General features: G+C 37.7%; 1 protein-coding gene across 1 annotated transcript; it reads right to left on the bottom strand.

The window, feature by feature from the left end:
* Positions 1 to 1,159: 1,159 nt before the first annotated feature.
* Positions 1,160 to 19,561, bottom strand: Sgo2 (shugoshin 2). Its single transcript, XM_028765712.1, has 8 exons — positions 19,457 to 19,561; positions 17,750 to 17,875; positions 15,801 to 15,976; positions 14,923 to 15,000; positions 13,305 to 13,390; positions 6,783 to 7,018; positions 2,894 to 5,509; positions 1,160 to 1,332 (listed from the first exon to the last, which is right to left on the bottom strand). Exons 2-8 carry the CDS (start codon positions 17,871 to 17,873, stop codon positions 1,160 to 1,162), a joined length of 3,489 nt encoding a protein of 1,162 aa, XP_028621545.1. The 5' UTR covers positions 17,874 to 17,875; positions 19,457 to 19,561.
* Between the last annotated feature and the right edge of the window lie 861 nt (positions 19,562 to 20,422).

The raw sequence follows: 20,422 nt of genomic DNA, 5'->3' as shown, positions 1-20,422 counted from the left end.
GTAATCTTCAGGATGCCATAAGAGAAAAAGGAGTAAGAAATGATACAGGTACGATGAGGTTAAAGAGAAGCAAAAGCTAAACACAACACAGGGCTCTCGTTAGTACTCTAAAGCAGACAATGTCCAACAGTGGTATACAGTTGGCCAGTTAGAAGGAAACAATGCAAACAGTCATTGAAGTGATTTTATCGCAATTAGGAAAATTTGAATAGATCAGTCATTAAAGGACTGTAAGAATTTATTGATAGTTTTGTGAACTAGAGCCTCATGCATGCAGGGCAAACTACATCTTGAGCTATAATCCCAGTCCTAATGTGGTAAACTTTGTTAAGAAATCTGTGTGTGCGCGCGTGTGTGTGCATGAGTGAGAGAGTAGAGGCCAAATGTCACTGTCCAGATGTTTTCTTCAGTTGATTCTCTCTGAGATAGAGTCTCTCACTGAGTGGAACTTTCAGATCTGACTAGACTGACCAGCGAGCTCCAGGGACCCTACTGTCTCTCCCTTCCCAGTGCTGGGTTTCCAGGCTCACACTGCTGTGCCTGACCTTTACATGACTTATGGGTCTGTGCACAGGGCCTCATGCTTGTTCAAGTGCTTTACTGATGAAGCTATTTCTCCAGAACCAGAAAAATCTTATTCTTTAAAGATACGTATAGAAGTGTTTTATGAATGATATCACTCAGTATTAGAAATTTGCTTTAAAAGTACAACAGCTGAATAAAATAGAACACAATGTTAATAATTATAGAACCTGAGGAACAGGTAAATTGGGAGAGGGCTAGAAGTCTTTCTTCACTACTATATATCTGCAGTTAAAAAAAAATTTTTTTTAATTGTTATTCTTTGGGACCAAAGCACACTGACTTCTAGGAAGCAATGCAGGAAATAAATGTCTGTGATAGCTCTGAAAACGGTGGTTGGTAAACTGTATCCAACAAGTTAAAAAACTATAGCTACCAACTAAAGTTTTTAAAATAACAGTAAGACAGAAATTAAATGAAGCTAAATTAATTTAAAACTAGAGAAAAAAAACAAAAAACAAGGGCTCATTTTCACTTCATCTCTACTAGATTCATAGTGTGTAACAGATTCATATGAGTCAGTGATATTCAGGAATGTTCAAATACTAATCCAGGCAAACCATTCCTCAAAAGCACATTAACAGCACTGCAACACTTGCCTTCTAAGGCTTGGCTCTGTCAGGTTGACAGGGGTGCACTGTCTTTTCCTTCTCATCGGGTATGAAGACTGCCCTTCTGACTCATTCTCAGGGTTAGCAGTGTTACTTGAAACACAACTGGTATCCATCAAGACCAGGGATGTTCTGTTACCTAAAAAGAACATTTTCACAAATATTTGTACAAGCATGTGTAAAGATATGGAAATAAGTATGAAGTCAATACAGTTTACCAGTCAAAGAGATCAAATTTTAAAACTTAAAAAATTCAATTTTGAGAGAAAAAGGAGCTAAAATGTAAAATAAACCAATTGTAAGACATTACTTAGGGTTTTCATTGCTGTGATAATGACTGTGATCATAAGCAATCTGGAGAGGAAAGGGTTTTCTTCACTCCCAGTTCCACAGCACAGTCCATCACTGAAGGAAATCAAGGCAGGAACTTGGAGGCAGGAGCTGATGCAGGGGCCATGGAGGGATGCTGCTTACTGACTTGCTGCTTCCCATGACTTGCTCAGTACTGCTTTCTTATAGAATCCAGGACCAGTGGCCAAAGGATGGCTCCAATCACTAATCTGGAAAATGCTTTACAGTTTTGCCTATAGGAGGCATTTCTCAACAATTTCCCCACAATTGATTCTAGCTTGTGTCAAGCAGGCATAAAACTATCTAGGACATCAATAAAGTCTTCAATGTTTTGTCTCTGAAATCACAAAAGCTCTTTATGGCTCAACGCTTCATAACCTACAGCAATCTCTGTACACTCATTCAGAACATACACATCTGGTTACTCAGTGTGTCAAAGTCACCACATGAGACAGGCAAAGGTGACTGACTGTTCTAACATACCTACTACTCAGACTTTTGGAATCCTTCTGCTTTGAGTCCCTTTTATCTAGACTAGCCTTAGTGTCAAAATTCTAGTGTCCTATAGACACACTGAGATGTTGGTTCCAAGTAGAAAAACTATGTAAGACGGTCTCATGTTATAAATTTTCTAATGACAAAGGAAATCCCATGACTGAACACTGAGGAATAAATGAAAGAATTAGTAGTATAAAAATACTATTTCAAGAATGTGCTTAAAGATTCACAGATTCAAGTCCATGTACATAAGGTAAATAGTGATTGCCATTTTAGTGGGTTTTCTCCTGATTTTGATTTATAATAGTTATTTTAATAATCAGTTAAACAAAAGTAAACACCAATGCTAAAAATCTTGCTTATCCATTAGTCTAAAATGCTACCTACTTGCTATCTTTGCAATTTCCTCTAACCAAAATTTCTCACTATACACCCTTAGCTTAGTGTCTGCTTTTAAAACCATTTACCACATACTGTATCTGTTAACCTTTATTTATCTGATCCCCTAAAATGTAAGCTGCCGGACTGAGCCCCACTCTTAGAAAACTTGTCTTCAGTAGAATAAATTCAATACATTTCCCTAAACATGGATTTAAAACATTTACTTTCCTCCAAACACATGAAGAGAGGCCTTATCTGCCTAAAGCCAATTAGACAGTAAAGCCTTACTGAAGTTTTATATTTCAAATGCCCAAGATAATCTGTTACCTTCTCAATGTACAAACTTTCACTTCTGTTTGTATAGATGATGATATTAATACTATTTTAAAATTTTCACAAAAGTGACAGTTTCAACAGAAGATAAACCACTGATTAAGTGAAAAGAATACAATTCTAAAACTCTGGCCTACCTGGCCTCGACTTTTGTGTTCTGTGGTGGGGATTATGAGTGCCTTCCTTTATCTTTTCATGAGCATCATCACCTACTTGAAAGATGCATGTACTCTCCAGGGAAGATCTCTCTTCTAGCATCAGGGTTTTACTAGAAGAAATACTCAAAGGTAGAGAACTTTTACACATACTATCCAAGGAAGAATTCTTTATGTTAGATGAACACGTCTGAGATAAAGGTTTCAACACCTTTGTGTAAAAATCTGGCTTACTCTTGGCCATTTTCTCATTCTCCAAATAGTTCTCCTTGTCAGTCTGCTGGGAGTCAACAGCCTTAGCGAGGTCAGTGTTGGGTGTTACCTCCACTGTTCCATGGGTATCAGAACAACCCAGAAGGGTCTTTCTTTTCTTTGATTTGGGTGCCATTTTATTGACTGCTTTGGCTGGGAGGCTTCCTTCTTTTACTGCGCTCACAGAGAAGGCATCTCCCAGTGAACTTACAGTGCTTTGTTTCTGCTTCTTTGGCAGGTTAGTCTGTTCTCCAGGACCAGAATCTGCTTCATTTGGTCCGTGTTTTAAGCCAGAGTCTAAGGTGACAGACACCTGTGAAGAATCTGTTAACTGCAAAATACACCTGTTCTTATCTCTTGTCAAACTGTTCCCTGTTTTATATGATACCTTTTTCTTTGTTTTTGTAACTAGTATGCAAGGATCTTGAATTGGATCACAATTTTCCTTTTTATTACTGTTGATTTCCCCAAAGTCACAACTTAAAACATCTTGGCAATCTTTGATAGAGCTTTTAAAGCCATTCCCATCTTCATTAATAGGCTCATATATTTGGTTCAACTGAGAAATGATTTCTGATATATTAACCTTATGACAGAGCTTCTTATTCAATGGGTCATGTGCACTTCCTCCATCATTTTCATGTATTTGGTTGATTTTAGAAATTATTTCTGTCTTTCGATTTACCTTTTGTCTAAGCTTCTTATCTACTTTTGAATCTTCTCGACAAGCATGTTGCATATTAGGGTCATGTTTTTTCAACTCCAAGAGTGTTTCTGTCTTATAATCACATGACTTTGCACTATCTTTGTTACAAAAAGCAGGTGTATCAAACTCACTTAAGTCTTTTAAGGTTCCAGGGATGTCTTTATCCTTTTGTAGCAAGAAAGACTTATCATTTTCTGAACAATGAACACCTCTGTCATTACTAAAACAATTCACTCCAGAAATTATTTCTGTCTTGCGATTTACCTTCTGCCTAGGGTTTTTGCTAATCTGGGACTCATTCTGAGCAGGGTATATACTAGTAATTTTCTTCTGCAGATCCAGAACATTCTGGATCTTACAGTCACGTAAGCTTCCATTGTCTCTTGTGAAAAGAAGAGGTGTTTCAAATTCTTTTGACGCTTCTAGGTTTCCACTGGTGGTTTCTTTATTCGCTTGGGTTTGGGAGGGAAAGTTGCCTTTTTCTAGGACATGAATATCTTTATCATTATCCTCATGTATTTGGTTCGGGATAGAAATTATTTTTGTCCTTCGATTTATTTTCTGCTTAGTCTTATTTGTTTGATTTTGTTGAGCAGTGACATACTTTTTCAAGTCCAACATTGTCTGAGTTTCATGGTCACGTACATTTTCATTAGCTTTGATGGAAAGATCAGCTACATGAGATTCATTTGCAACTTCTAGGTTTTCAGAAATGGTGTCTTTATCTTCTTGGTTTGGAAGTAAATTATCTTCTTCTGATTTATGAATCACAAATGTCTGTCGAGAAGGCTTACTTAAATTACGATGTAGGGTGTTGTGATACAGATCAAATCTACCATCTTGAAGGAATCTGACTGAATGTCTGGAAAAGGGGTATGTTTCCTCTTGCTCATCTGCCCTGTATGTTTGCCTCCTCTTTTTATTTTGAATGTTTTCCTGATCCAAACTGTTCTGGAGGATTATTTTCTTCTGCATGTTTACCTGAGACAGCTGCTCAGTACTGGAAATACAGTTTGGATCTTTGGAATCCCCTCTGCCATCTAGGACACCAGAGTCTCTTTCTGGTCTGTTTTCAGTCTTTTCCTCAGCACCTACTTCTGAGCTATCTTGACATCTTCTCTTTGAGCTTTCTCTCTTTTTATCAGAGCTTGTATCTTTCACTTTTCTGGAAGTCTCCTTTCTACAATCTGCCTTTTTCTTATTTTGCTTTTTATTGCCTTTTGAAATTGTTACAATCTTGCCGACATCAGTAGCAGTTAACTCCATGTCAGCATCTTCATACACAGTTTTCTGCAAGTGAAAGCTATCAGTGCTCTTCTGTACTTGCTCCGTGCACTTTGCATTAGGATCACTGGAAGACTCAGAAGGTAAATCAGGAAAACACTCTGTATTTCTTTGGGTGTTGTTACTGGTTTCATTAGTACCACCATTTATATCATTATTCCAATTTGATCCTGGACTTGAAATGGGTTGGTGATCTAAATCTGTCACACACAGAATGTCTACAATTGAAGACACACACTTCTTCCTCTTAGTCACATTACCAAGTGATAACTTTTCCCTTCTGAGGCTGGAAGATGAAACAGTTTTCATCTCACTCAGAGAACGCTTAGGACTTTGATCTGAGTGGCAATGGCTCTCTACAAAATAAAGAAAAACAAAAATAAGTAATAATCTACAGTAAACAAAGCAGATACTTAGCTGTTTCACAGAGAGGACTTCTGACAATCTGTTTTTTTCACATCCTTATTCAGAATTCATGCTGATAAAAATTAGTTAGACTAGCTGGAATGCCCACAGGTCACATCTTACATCTGACTCCATAGGAACTGCATGCTACTGAGCATTCACTCAGCCTCGGCCCCAAGATTAGAATGGGCATATACAACAATGGAGCCAGTGATTCCTACTTCTAGAGCTGAAGGAGACCATAAACTCAAATAATAGCAGTAACTCTGGTAGGAGGGATATCTAAGACTGTGGAAAGGAAAAATAGCATGCTCTAAGCTTAACAATTAAGGTTCTGTATTCTAGTCTGTTAATATTTAACAAATACATAAGCACAATAGATTATAGTACAGGATTATCAATAAGGAAGACCATGTAATAAAATTAAGCATCATCATGTTTTCTTACTAAGTCATTACTCAAGTTCATTAGCGCTATGACAATTTTGTTTCTGCTGCTCTGGTAAAATACAGACAATAGCACCTAAGGAGAATGTATTTGGGTCACAGTTCCAGATTACAGTTCATCATTGCAAGGATGTCAAAGTGGCAGGAACTTGAAGCAGATAGCCACATCCAGAGTCATGAGAAGAGAGCAATGAATGATCCAAGCTTGTACTCAGCTTGCCTTTTCTACTCTTAAACAGTTAGGGATCTCCTGTCAAGGAAATGGTACCACCCACAGTGGACAAGTTTTCCCAACTCAATAAAATCCAGGTAATTCTCCAGTCATGCCCACAGGCAAACCTGATCTAGACTCTCATTGAGATTCTTTTTCCAGATGACTCTAGACTATGTCAGCTTAACAACCAAATTTACCATCATAATAACTAATTGGTTATGAGCTTGAAAAAGTCACTATAACCATCTAGATGAACATTTTTCATATCCGTGAAAAGGAGAAGCTGAAACTAAATAAATGTAATGAGATTTTCAAATTACAAACTAAGCAAAATGGAAGCTTAGTCCTGCTCATTTTTGAAGACTGCTTCTAGACTAACAGTATTAGGTGCCCATCGATCTGACATTTGTCAGGATATTTACTTTAAGTTGAAATTTTCACCAGTAGTTTTATATGGTAGAAGTTAGTACAGGTTAGCAATACAAGAGATCTACCTAACTGATAAGCTGTTTAGACATTGTCGCCCTTAAAAAAAGCTACATAAAGTTTTAAAAACAACCTTACCATTAGGAAGTACATCAACACTTGAAGTATGTTCTGAATGACCTGAACCACATGTTTTCTGATTATCTTGTTTAGGAAGGGATACTTCCGAATTATTCTGATGTAAGGATGAAGGTTGTCTTGATTCTGAAGAGGTACTATCAGGTGATGTCTTTGACACAGTTCTGTTGTTACATTTTGTTTTCCATTTATCATCATCATCATCATCATCATCATTTTCTGAAGTCAATGGAACCCTAAAGGCAAGTGAGAATGAAATAAAAAATTCTGTTTTACAAAAATTACATAGCAAGAAAAGGTATCACTATACTTGTACCAATAATCTGACTATTTAGAAAAAATGCAATAATTATTTAAAGAAAAAGTGAAAACTTGATAAGCAGAACATAGGGATTATTAAAGAGGTGGGATAGGGGCTGGAGAGATGGCCTAGCAGACAAGAGCCTGTACTACTCTTCCTGAGGACCTGAATTTGGATCTACCACCCATACTGGGCAGCTCACAACTCCTTTTAACTTCAACTCCGAGAAGACCAGCCTCTAGTCTCCACGAGCATCTGCGCTCACATACATGCACGTGAGTATAAACACACACGCATAATAAAAAATAATAACAAATTTTAAAAAGAAATGACATATTCTCAAAAACCTCTCTGCATGAAGGCTGTAGGTTGAAGTAACTTTTCTTAAGCTCTTAAAGAAAAATAATACCACTTTGTAATATGCTTCCTGAATTAGAAAAGAATGTTTATCAGTCAGCATAACTGAAATTCCTAAACCTGAAAAATAACTGCAACAAAAATTAATAATTATCATTGTAACACATATGCAAAACATCTTAAAGCAACAATAATGATTTTGGGATGGAGGGAAGGAATTTGAAAATAGATCATAGAGAGACATGGCTCAGCAGATAAGGGATTTGCCTTCGAAAGCCTGATGACCTGAGTTCAATCCCTAGAACCCACGTAAAAGTGGAAAGAGACTCCACCAAGTTGTTCTGTGAGCTTCACAGACATGCCATGGATTTGCACCCCCACACACACATCATGTGTATACACCCCATATACATATCATGTGTACACATACACCCACTGACAGTAATAACCAATTCATTGTATTTTATTATATGATTAGAAAAAAATTTAAAATTCATTATACTAATAAAGGAGTATCTTTTCAACAGCAACAATAAAGTACATGATTAATTCAATAGCTATTCATGAAGAAACTGTCAGCAATGAGGTTTTGAGTTTTCTTTTTTCTGAGACACAGTCTTATTGTGCAGAGAAGCTGCTTTTGACCCATTATAATTTGACACTTTAGATTTAAAAATGAGAAATGGAAGGAGTCTTTAAAGAAAAGTTAAAATCCTTGCCAAGAAATAGGAAATATAAATATCCTAACTTTTAGTAAGAGAAATGGGATGTTATCAAAAAGTTTTTGACAAAGAAACCTATAGGCTTAGGACCAGTGAGATGGCCCATTGGGTAAAAGTGATTGCCATACAAGTCTGAGGACCTGAATTTGATCCCTAGAGCCCACAGTGGAAGGAAAGAAATGACCATTAAAGTTGTCCTCTGACCTCTGTACAAGTTCTGTGGTATGCATGCATCTATACTCACACCCACCTACCATACACATCCATGTATACACAATAATAAAGAATGAATGGAAACATACAAACAAACAAACAAACAAACAAACAAACTGTAGGCTTAGATAACTTCTCCCAAGCTTTTAGTTTGCCTTGAGCTTATGATATTTTGTCTCAGCCTGAAACTTTATTAATCTGACAAGATCTAGAAAATCCAAGCATTCACATCATACCTAACAATGGAAGCACAGTAAGAATGTCTGTTCTTATGACTTTTCTAACTTTGAACAAGTAGCTATTGCAATAAAGTAAGAAAAAGGAAAAGATAAATGGCTTGCAAAGGGTAAAGAAAATGGTTCTTATTTACAAATAACAAAAGTATCCAAACTGTTAGAATTAACAAGTTCACTGGAAACAAGGCCAGCATCTGAAAATTAATTGTATTTTTGCAAGCTAGCATCAAGAAGAAAACATAAATTAAGAAATAGCTATATTGAGTGTCCTGAAATATGCCTGTAATCCCAGCATTCCAGCAGTGGAGGCAGAGGAACAGTAATTAAAGGGCAGCTTCAGCTACATGAAATCTTGGCTCAAATAATCAGAACAAAGTAATTCATTCAGCACAACACTAAAATATCAAGCAAGTAGGAAAGAACCCAGCATATGGAATAACTCTGTATAAAAAACCCCACAAAATATAGAAGAAAACATGCAATAGCTAAGTAATCAAGTGATATAGTGTGCTTATAGATGAAACTATTACATAAAATTTCTATGTTTCTCAAACTGAACATATTCTCAGTTGTTGTTTATTAACATAATCTCAGATGTTCAATTTTACCAGTGAAGCCTTGGGAGCCAGATGCTGAGAGAGCCTGATAGCTCAGAGGCAGAGAGAGCACCCTCCTGACCTCCTTCCTTAGCTGATGCTCTACTTCAACTCAAAAACTCTTCAAACTCAATGTCCCTTCTACTTCCTGTCCGTCTCTTTATCTGTCCTCCTGACTTCCTCTTACTCTCTATGTTTTTTTTTTTTCCTATGTTCACCCCCTGTCAACTGGTTGCTTGTACTACCACTTGACCTATGGTTGACTTTATATAATCCTGTTTACAATAAACAGAAAGTTCTTGAATATGAGTGTTACAGCTGAGCTACAACACAACTAGAAACAGGTTTTTCCAGTAAATAACACAATCTCAGGGTTCATAGTGTAATCAAATTATCCTACAATGCCTAATACATTTTCCAACTATCCCTTTGTGTGTGTGTTGGGAGAGGGGGATGTTGAAAACTGCTAAACTACTTACAAAATGCAAAGGACAAAAATACTCATACTAATATTGAGAAATGAAAGAATGAATAAAGTAAGAGACACAATAAAGTATGAAACAATAAGCCTTGTGTGAAAACTAATCATTTAGGCAGCATGGTAGTGACAAGATCCACATACAGGAACAATGAGTTCAGAAACAGCCTCTTACATATGAACTGACACCCAGTCAGTTCATTATGATACAGATGAAATAGTCATTAGGTAAGGGAAGGATAGTGTTTCCAACAAATGGTGCAAAATCAATGAAACTTCCACACTAAAAAAAAAAACAAAACAGTAACAACTCTGACCCTTTGTAATGGTTTCTATAAGCTTGGACCAGAGTGGCACTATTAGAAAGTGTGGTCTTGTTGGAGTAGGTGTGTCACTGTGGGCGTGGGCTTTAAGACCCTTGTCCTAGCTGCCTGGAAGCTAGTCTTCTAGCAACCCTCAGATGAAGATGTAGAACTCTCAGCTTCTCCCGCACCATGCCTGCCTAGATGCTGCCATGTTCCCACCTTGATTATAATGGACTGAACCTCAGAATCTGTAAGCCAGCCTCAATTAAATATTATCCTTATAAGAGTTGTCTTGGTCTGGTCACTGTGTCTGTTCAAAGCAGTAAAACCCTAACTTAGACGCCCTTCCCTCACATCATAACCAAAGGTCTAAGTACTCCAAGAAGGCTGAAGATCTAATGGGATAGGGAAGTTACTGTGATGAATGAGTAGGCAAAGCACCCACTACACAAGGCTGAAGATCTGACTTCAATCCCTAAGGACCCATATGAGAATCAAAGGAGAGAACTTCATGAAGTTATCCTCTGGCCATCATACATGTGCTATGGCACATGCAAGTGCCTTTCCACCCCATCATGCATATAGTAATAACAATAATAACGATAATATTTAAAAAATAACAATGTAAAAGGGAAGCGTTGAAGCCCGCTTCTTTTAATATAACTGTAGCCATTTTGTATTCAGTCTCCGTTTTGCTCATAAAGTGAAATTAAGTTCAGGTTCTCAGACTTTACTTTCCAGGAGTAATTATTCATCTCTGACACTGAAAAATTCTCCTAAAAGGTCACAACACTATGGTTGTATTACTTATGCTTTGTCATCTGAATGCTCTGAAACTCCCCTGTTCACTACCCATCCACCATCCCTCTTCACTTACAACCAGTCAGCTTAAAAGTCAGCTGATAATACTTTGTCAAGTTAGCCAAAATGTAGCACTGCCTCCAACCTTCTGAATGGAATTTGTTTTGTCCTATAAGAAGCTTGCCCTAACAGACTGGTACCACAATTAGGCTCCCAAGTCCTTTTGTGTGGTCCTGATCAATTAGTCTTGGGATGTGTGTTCAATAAAATATTCTTGCTTAATCGAGATCAGTCTTGTATGGTCTGGGTGGCAATTCCTGAACCCCAACAGAAGATAATACACTTGTGGTAGGAAACAGAATAATAACCTTGTAAACAGTAAAGATCAATAAAGGGTCACAGAAAGTAGTAATCAGAACATTGGGAGGGAACACACACACACACACACACACACACACACACACACACACACTGGGCTTTATAAAGTATCCCAAGAAGACAAAAAAGAAAAGATGCAAGCCAGAGAGAAAACACTTGTTATACACAAAGTAAAAATTAATACTACTCAAAAGGACACATATGAAGAAATATTTAACTTCATTTGTCATCGGGGAAGTACAGATAAAAACTTGAATTTAACACCACTACACACTGAAGATATAGGATAGAAATGCTCACACACTGCTGCTAGGACCATACTCCAGAAATGATTTGGTAGTCTACACCAAATAGAATGTGGATTCATTCACCAAGCAGGAGATATCTATGTATCTGTATGTGGCGGCCTTATCTGTACCAGATCAAAGCTGGGAATGCAGCAGAATGGCGCTGCAGTGGAATACTACACAGCAATGAAGATGACTTACAGATACAATAGAGATAACTCCTACAAACATAATGCCGAGCAAAAGTCAGATTTTTAAAAGTACTTTTTGATCACTAGAGGAGTCACACAAAATTGATGTATGATGTTCTACGGTCAGAATCCTTGGGTAGGCAGGCATTGGGTGATGATCAGAAAGAAAGCTACAGGGATATCTGAGATCACTGGTAACTTTTTGTTTTTTTCCTTATGGTCTTCTGGATAAGGTCATATAATGCTGTACACGTGTGAAAACCTGCCTTTAATATGGATAAAATATTTCAAACAAAATCTCATTAAAGGACACAGTGAAATATTTTGTATGGCAAACAAATATACTTGATTGTGGTTTTCTGGTTTGTTTATTGAGACAGGGTCTAACTCTGTAGCCCAACCTGGCCTGGAAATCATTATGTAGCCCAGGCTGGCCTCAAACTTGTAGTGATTTTACTGCATTAGCCTCCCAAGCATTGGGATTACAGGTCTGCACCACCCTACCTGGCTATAAGTAGACAATTGAAACAATAAATGCACGACAGCCAATGTGTTCTTGAAACTATAACGGTATAAAATAATACAACTTACTACTTTAAAATACAGTAATAAAATGTACTGGTCTAAAACGGAAGCAATACAGATTGTAGATAAATCAATAGAACAAACTGGAATAAACAAAAAATTACATAAATGTCATGACCTAAGCGTTCTTCCCCTCTTGTGGTAAAGACAGTATTTCATATATGAATGCCTCTAATTATTAATGTTTTTACTGAAGCACAAAGTTTCCTCCTTAACCAAACTACTCAATAGATAATCACCACTGATGCTTCTTTAAGTTACTTTTTAATTTTCTGCTATGTATTGGAATAGTACACATGCATATACTTATGCAAACACAAGATCCTTACACCTAGGCAATTCATGTCTACATATACACTATGTAATAGACAGAGACTGTATATACTTAAACACATTAAACTTATGAGGTAGATGGAAAGATTTCAGTTACTGCTTTGGTCATTTCACATCTCTCAGCCTCAGTGTCTACTGTTTAATATGTCAGCTTTGAAACTGGGTATGATGTGATGACTTGTCACTAAGTCAATCAAAAAAGGAAAGAGACTTTAGACAAGAGAATAGCCAAAATGAGAGCTAATCTCACACATTAGGACAGTTAGTACACATGATGCTAAGGTGGAAAGAGTTAATCAGATTCGCTCAGCAAGAAAAAAGGCCAGAAGAAATGTAATTAAAAGTAGCAACTACTACAACCTATTTAGTTTATCTGCATTTGAGGACAGTTTCCTCAAGAGTCCTGAAGAGCCAGCCTTAACAAGACACCACACATAATTCCCATTTCCATCTCAGTAACACAGCTACAAGCTGACAGAGAACACTGACTATTTTATGAAGCCTGTGCTCTGAGCCAGTGTCAATCTAGCCCAGGTAACTAAAGGTTACTAAACTGAAGTATAAAGCAGAAGTCTATGAAATTCAGCAAAGCAGCACTACACATTATTTATGTCATTATCTCTCATTGTTTTTTTCTGTTTTTAGAATGTGAGTAAATAAATAAAACCACTCAAAGCCCAATCTACCATCTTCTAAGGCACAAACAATGTCAATACTTAACCAAGTTGTAAACAATTACCTGGCATATGGAAGAGGCGCAGGCTTGCATTGCTTACTGATCCTGTTTTTCTTGTTACTTGACAGGAGAAGAGAACTTTGATGGAACTATTTTTGAGTGAAACAAAGAAAATGGTAAGAAATTATCTATTGTATCAGATTTGTCATTAATAGCAAATTATACCAGGATACCAACAGAAACAGAACAAAAATTCTTGTACTATATATGTGTATTGCTGGAGAGTAACTCAGGACCCCAATCATGCCAGCTAACTATTCTACCACTGAACTACCCAGTCTTTACCTTAGGCGTTAATAGTTAAATAATTATAGTATAAAGATTAAAATATCTCGTCCTTCATCATACTTTCCAGTGATAATCACTCCTGATATTTTTGTTAAGTAACTCTTCAAAACTTTCTATAAATAGAAATACAAAGATACATATATACATACATACATACATACACACACGCACACATAAGACAATTATAACTATACATAACTTGTTCATGTCTACTACATATGTGTTATGTAGCATGGAAACACATTTGGAAGTCTATCAGTACAGATTAGTAATTAAAACAAAGACTGGTAAAATTATCTAATGAGAATGAGTATAGACAGAAAAGAGAAATCTAATACCTAAGTCTTGGGCATTCTGAAACTTAGCAGTTAGGGAAGAAATAAAAAAAACAAAAACAAACAAACAAACAAACACCAGGCTGAAAGAACAGGCAGAAAGGTGAGGAAAGATCTTAGAGAGAGCCCTAAGATCAGCCTAAGGACCAACAGCTGTCCCTGGGACCTTGTCATCCTAGTATCACTGATGACTTACAGAAACATCATAGTGATGTAGAAGTCTAGAGATGTCAATCAAAAGAAAGGAGAATGTGGGAATAAGTCTCTGAAAAAGTACAAATGAGACAGTAGCTGAAGAGAATGTGTTTTTGTTGGTGTTTTCAAGATGAATTATAATAAGCTTTTTGCATACTGATACAAAATAATCCAGAAAAGAAAAATATAATGATACAGGAGAGAAAGTACTCTACACTAACATCAAGGTAACAGCAAAAGACAGGAAATGGCTCAACATATGGGGAGTGAACCAAGTCCTGAGAATGTGTATTATTGACATGAGGGACAAGACCTCAGCCCACACGAATGGCTAGGCCTTTCTTAGGTCAGGCTCAGAAGAACAGCACAACTTTCCCCTGACTCATGTATGGATGATACTGACTCTTATCTATGTCTGTGACTTATTTTATGTCAATATTTTAAATGATCTAGAATTTATCTTACAGACTGGTATACAATAGGATCTGCCTATTTTTCACCCCAATAATTTTTCAATTCCATTTATTTTAAAATAAATTCTTTTCTAACTTGAAATGTTCCGTTCTACTAAGACTTTGTTTCTAAATCTTTTTGGTGAATCATGTTCCAAAGAGCAGTTTATTATTTTAAATCAAAATTAGATTTCAATGAAATAATTTCAATAACTAATTGTAAACATGATGCATTATACATGATTACTGTTATTTCTTTGCAAAGTTGAATGTCTTACCTTGACGCTACTCAATCTCAACTATCTTTAGTAATGCTAAAAAAAATGGCCCTACTCACGTGAATTCACTTACCTCAGAAAGACTGCTCATTTCAATTGCAGTTAACAAGTGACTGCTCACCTGTGATTCTATTTCTATAAGCTTCTTATTCTGTGCATGTAAAATAAAGACTTCTCTTAATTAAGGTTTAAAATTTGTTATGATGATACATTTATAGATAGCATCAGTGTAAGAAGACTCAAATTAAAAAAATCTTTTGATTCTATTCTTTTTTTTTTTTTTTTTGAGGTAAGTTCTCACACTGTAACCCAAGGTGGTCTAGAACCAATAGTGGAGACTGGCTTCCAGTTAGTGGCAAGCCTCCTGTCTCAGCTTCTAAACTACTGGGATTAGAGACATGAACTCAGGCCTGGTGACTGTTATCAACTGAGATCACATTAAGCTCAAAGCTACATTACTGTTCAGTCAGAACAGCCATGCACGCACAGATGCACCGAACATTTGACATTAGTTATCAATTTTCTGTTATTTTTCTGTTTTCACATAACCATATATCACATGGAAAATAAACACAGTAGGTCAGTAATATGAATTAAATCATCAAAGTATTACAGGTCATTTTTTCCATTTTAAATAAATTTCTACTCATTTTAGATCTAAACTACAAAGAAAGGACAACCTTCTCAATTCTATTTGGCTTGTAGACAATGAAATGCAAGATTAAAGGAGAACAGAAATATTGTGGGGACTCTTTCAATTATTTAGAGCAAGATTTAAGATGTCTATTCTATCACCAAGAAGTGTCTGTCCTTTAGCGCAGACACACACAGCATACTGACATTCAATAATTCTCGACAACTGAAACTTAAAAACATTTTTAGAGTTTCTATAGTAATATAGTTAAAAGATTCCATTTTAATGGTGAATCCAAAACAATACAATTTCCATACCAAATTATTTAGTTTTAAGCGAAGAAAGGTATTCTCAAAATTGAGTTTCTCTACTTCTTTCTGTAATTGCATCTTTTCGGTAGTAATTCTTCGAGAATTTTCTTTCTCTTTACTAAGGGCCCGAGCTAATGCTCTGTTGTTGTGCTTTAGAGAGATCTTGAAAATAGAAGAATTGTCTGCAAAAATATTTTTAAAAAGTTAACACTCAACTTATACCTTATATTTCTTTAATAAAATTTCACATTCCTTAGTAAAATTATTTCAGAAAAAAATGCAGTTTATAGATATCAAATGACAGTTGGAAATGAATAGAAATATAAATACAGTTTCAGAGAAAAAAAATGTTTCCAGATTTTTGAAGCTGAAGAAAGAAAAGCTAGATAGAAGACAAATGCTGAGAGGCATGCAGCTGGGAACAAGAGAGTGGAGCACTGCAGACAGAGCGGCCCCAGGTGGGCTGTGATCCTGGTGTTTGCCCCTTCCCACCAAGGTGGGAAGATGACCCCACAGCTCTCACTGGAGACCCACAGGAGGTAGGGCAGCCAATCTGAAATGTTTGCACAAGTTTCTGTGGCTCCACAACTCAACAAAATTGCCTATGCTTCCAAATACCATTTCTTAAACTTCAAATGAAAGGACTAATTGTCTAGGACCTGTGGGGTCTTCACCTCTACCCAAATGATTAGACCTTTATAGTAACTGACTGTAGTCTATGTCACTACAACTTAAATTGTTACTGAAACGGTAGCAAAGACATTTCGTTGAGGATTTAAAGATTAAACTCACCTTAAAAGTATTATGTTCCTTTAGCATGACTAAATCATAATTATATTTTCATAATTTGAATTTAGATTCTACTACATGCCAATAACATACTTACTCCACAGTAACATACACACATGCTTGAGACAGGATCTAGCTAATGTAGTCAGTCCTCTTGTCTTGGTCTCATGAGTGCTGAAATTATAGGCAGATGCTAACATAGTTTACTAAAATAAGTTTTGTTAAGTATAACCTTTTTAGATATTCAGAGAAACATTTTGGGCATCTTTAAAAATTCTTATAGGAGGGCAACGGCTGGACTATAAAAAATAAAAGTAATAATAATAATAATTAAAAAAAAGAAAGAAAGAAAGAATCCATAACAGGACATCATCTTTAGTACAGAGTAATTTCACTTGGCTCTCCTTGGCATACTCAATATGCAACCAGTTAGGACTTCCAGAAGCTAAAATAACAACATTTTCCTGCTGCTTTCCAAATGGTCCTGACAAATGAAGCAGGAGATAACCATTGCAGAAAGCTGGCTAATTCAGATTTACCTACAGATCCTGGTAGGAGCAATGTCCTGATTTACAGATACTTAGACATGTTGGCTCTGTCATGGGTGTTACATCAGCAGGCAGACAGTACATTCCCCAGGGTAGCTAACGTGGGCAGAAACCACTGAGATAATTTTTTGGGAGCAATAAAAGTTTATCCTGGGGAGTTTCTGAACTTCATGGGTTTTTATGTTGTTGTTTGAGGCGTTATTTGTTGTCTGTTTGCCTTCCTAACACCTTACTGCCAGGATTCATAAAATCTCATTTCCAAAGTTTGAAGTGCTTTCTTGGTGAACTCTGGCCTACATAAAATCACGTACTACCACACCTGATCTTGGCCAAACGCTTCTTCATGACTTGCCACCTGACTGCCACAGACTGCAGAGCAAATATTTTACTCTATTTAGCTCTTTTCTAGAGAAGCCATATTGGTATTGTGTTTGCACGCTAATAGGTAGCTGCCTGGGGGCAGGCCAGCAACACAGCTATCACCAAGGACAGATTAGTAAAACCACTCATCAGCATAGCTGAAAGCCACAGAAAAGATCAAACAGGAAAAGTACCAGCTAACAAAGTAGTCATTTTAGTAGTTTTCTATATTTGCTAAAAAATAAGGAAGGTACTTACTTAATATTTTTGTTTTGATCTTTGAAGCAAGAGAAACATTCAACTTTGTCTTTGCAATTCTGTCCTTCACTCGTCTCTTAATTCCAGAAGCAACAGAGTCGACTTCTATCCCTGCGTACTCCATTACTAAAGTGAAAGGAAAAGAAAGAATGGGGTAGGGGTGGGAGACTACAGTACTGATTAATAAGAGTGAAAACTGCAACGATCCATTCTAACGCGCAACCACCATGACTTAAAATACTGTCAAAGTACTTGCAAAGCCCTTTGCATAGAAATCTCAAAAAATGAATTTATATAATCAGGAGAATTAGTGAATTCCAAAAAGGTTGTTTTTCCATTCAAACCTGTATTACATCTACATGCCTAGCAGACACAATGGGCTACCAGCAGATGACATAGGGTCCCTGCTGTCATGGAAGAAAAAGTCCAGTGTGAGACAGACATAGTTCTGTTACTCTGCAAAAGTACAACCTTAGACAGGCAATCAGACCTTCATGGAAACACAAAAGAAACGGCTCATGAAAGGAGTGGAAGAGGGCTGGACGATGGGAAGTTATAAGCTTACTTAACATCTAGACTTATGATCTACACTGGTTAACAATGTAATAGAAACAGACAATATGACAAGAACAATGACCTTAACACACAAGATAAAAAAGCTTTACTGAGGTGCGGGTGATGATGCTGGGCTGTGTGCTTGAATGGGGTCAACGACACCTACATTCCCTCTACAAGCCACTCCACTACTTGCTTTGAGTCCACAAAACAATCTCAGTATTCTTTTCATGTCCATCAAAAAAATCCCTAGATTCCAACCATCTTTATCTTCCTCACCCTAACTGCCCTCTAATGCTTCACATTCTGTAAATGGTCGTCCTACAGTAGACTACAAAGTGACCTAGTCTGGTACCTGCAATTCTCAATCTATACACAGTCTTCAGATTTAGGGTAAGGATCCAGTGATGAGATTCTCATTTATATAGGCATCCCTAGTGCCATCACAAGCATCTTTACGGAGAAAGAGCAGAGATTCGGGCAATGCTGACAGACACAGTTTCTGTTAGTGCCTGACACATAGCAGCTCCTTGGATAAACATTTCTGATAGAAATAAATATGGACACATGAAAAAACTTTTCAGTAGAAAAAAATCTGCCCAGTGTTGAAATGGTCATGCTCGAAAGCATTGAGCAGATGTGGAAAGCTGTCAAATGACTGAGAAGATGAATTGAGGGGTGAATTTCTGCAACAGGGAGGAAGTTCACTAGGAAGGCAACATTAAAGTTCAGTTGTTCTGAAGTTTTGTCCAAGAAAATATAAAACTGCAGGGAAACAAGGAGGCTAACTGCAGACCTTCAACTTTCCCTCCAGTCCAATCCCCCAGTCTCATCCACAGCTCTCTAGCAGCCCTTCTGCTGTGACCTCTTCTCATCCTTTGACCCCATTTTCCAGGGGGAAAATAAACAGATCCTGATGAAACATTCTACTTCCCTCCCTCCTATGGACCCCTATGCCATCCCCGGCATATAGCACATTTCTATCCCGTAGTGTCACTCCCCAATACCCAGATCCAAGCCAAGGTCTTGGTTCTCTGATCTAAAAAGCTAGGCAGAGGCCCTAACCCTGGAGATAGCAGCCCTATTTACACGCAAGCAGGCGTTTCAGACTCGGTCACAAGGACCTAGATCCCTTTCCCTCCCGGGACTGACCTGAAAGCTAGAGGCGACCCCTCGCCCAGCTGGGAGCTCAAAGGCAGAACAGAGGTTACCGCCCCGATCCGAAGCCGACTCCGCGCTCAGGCTCCGCGTCCCGGCCCTGAGATCCGCCGCGCGGCAGCGAGGACTGAAGCACCAGGAGAAGCTGCCGAGAAGGGTTAGGGCCCCGCAGGCCTCGCTGGCCGCGCAGGCCGCGCCCGCGCAGACTGGAGACCCCTTCAGCTGTGGGTGCCCACACTTGCCTGAGGAGCTCGACAATCCGCCGCAGGATTCAGGTTTAAACTCCGCGACAGTTAGCGGTTGAAGCTCCAGCCAATCAAAATCCGAGAAGGCAGTGCAAATGCGCGCTGCTACCGGAAGTGGAAGACGGAAGGGGCGGGACGCGCTGAGAGAGTCGAGTGGGCGTGGCTCGGTGAGTCCAGTTCACTCCATCCTGCCTGAAAGGGTCTCGTTACGCTTCTGAACCTCTGGTAGCCATTTCCAGGAGCTCTGATGTAAAAGGTGATTCGCCACAGATAAGTCCGACACCCTAAAGGTTTACAGGCACTTCAAGTCTTTCGCAGGGCTTTGTGTTGTTCACTGTGAGATTACTTGCCTGCATCCAATTTCTACATCCTTGCCTTCCAATTGTGATCCTTGCTTCTTTACACTTCACTTAAAAGCCTTTCTCAATTTGGCACTTGGAAGAGCAGCAGCGATACTCCATTTTATCAGAGCACACAGAATGGCATTTTTAACTATCACAACTATATTTTAAAATGTGTTAGTCTCCTTATTTTTCAAGTCGGTTTGGTTCCTTTCACAAATGGTTAATAAAATATATGTAGAATTTCGAGAAAGTATTTTAAAAATGCTCTATTCCATCATATTAAAAACACAAATAGGGAGCTAAAGAGATGGCCCAGAGGTTATGAGCATTTGTTGCTCTTGCAAAGGAGCAAGATTTCATTCTCAGCATTC

The sequence above is a fragment of the Grammomys surdaster genome, unplaced genomic scaffold (genome assembly GCF_004785775.1).
Source record: "Grammomys surdaster isolate TR1022 unplaced genomic scaffold, NIH_TR_1.0 165, whole genome shotgun sequence".
In the NCBI taxonomy this organism is placed as follows: domain Eukaryota; kingdom Metazoa; phylum Chordata; class Mammalia; order Rodentia; family Muridae; genus Grammomys; species Grammomys surdaster.
Note: the sequence above shows the minus strand (reverse complement) of the source record. Positions and strands in the feature narration are given on the sequence as shown.

Excerpts from the sequence above, each read along its gene's own strand:
- Sgo2 (XM_028765712.1), bottom strand. The coding sequence starts at position 17,873 with ATGGAGTACGCAGGGATAGAAGTCGACTCTGTTGCTTCTGGAATTAAG. Across the intron at positions 13,391-14,922 it reads AAATGAGCAGTCTTTCTGAG|TTCCATCAAAGTTCTCTTCT; the intron begins GTAAGTGAATTC and ends ACTCAAAAATAG. Across the intron at positions 7,019-13,304 it reads GCGCCTCTTCCATATGCCAG|GGTTCCATTGACTTCAGAAA; the intron begins GTAATTGTTTAC and ends ACTTGCCTTTAG.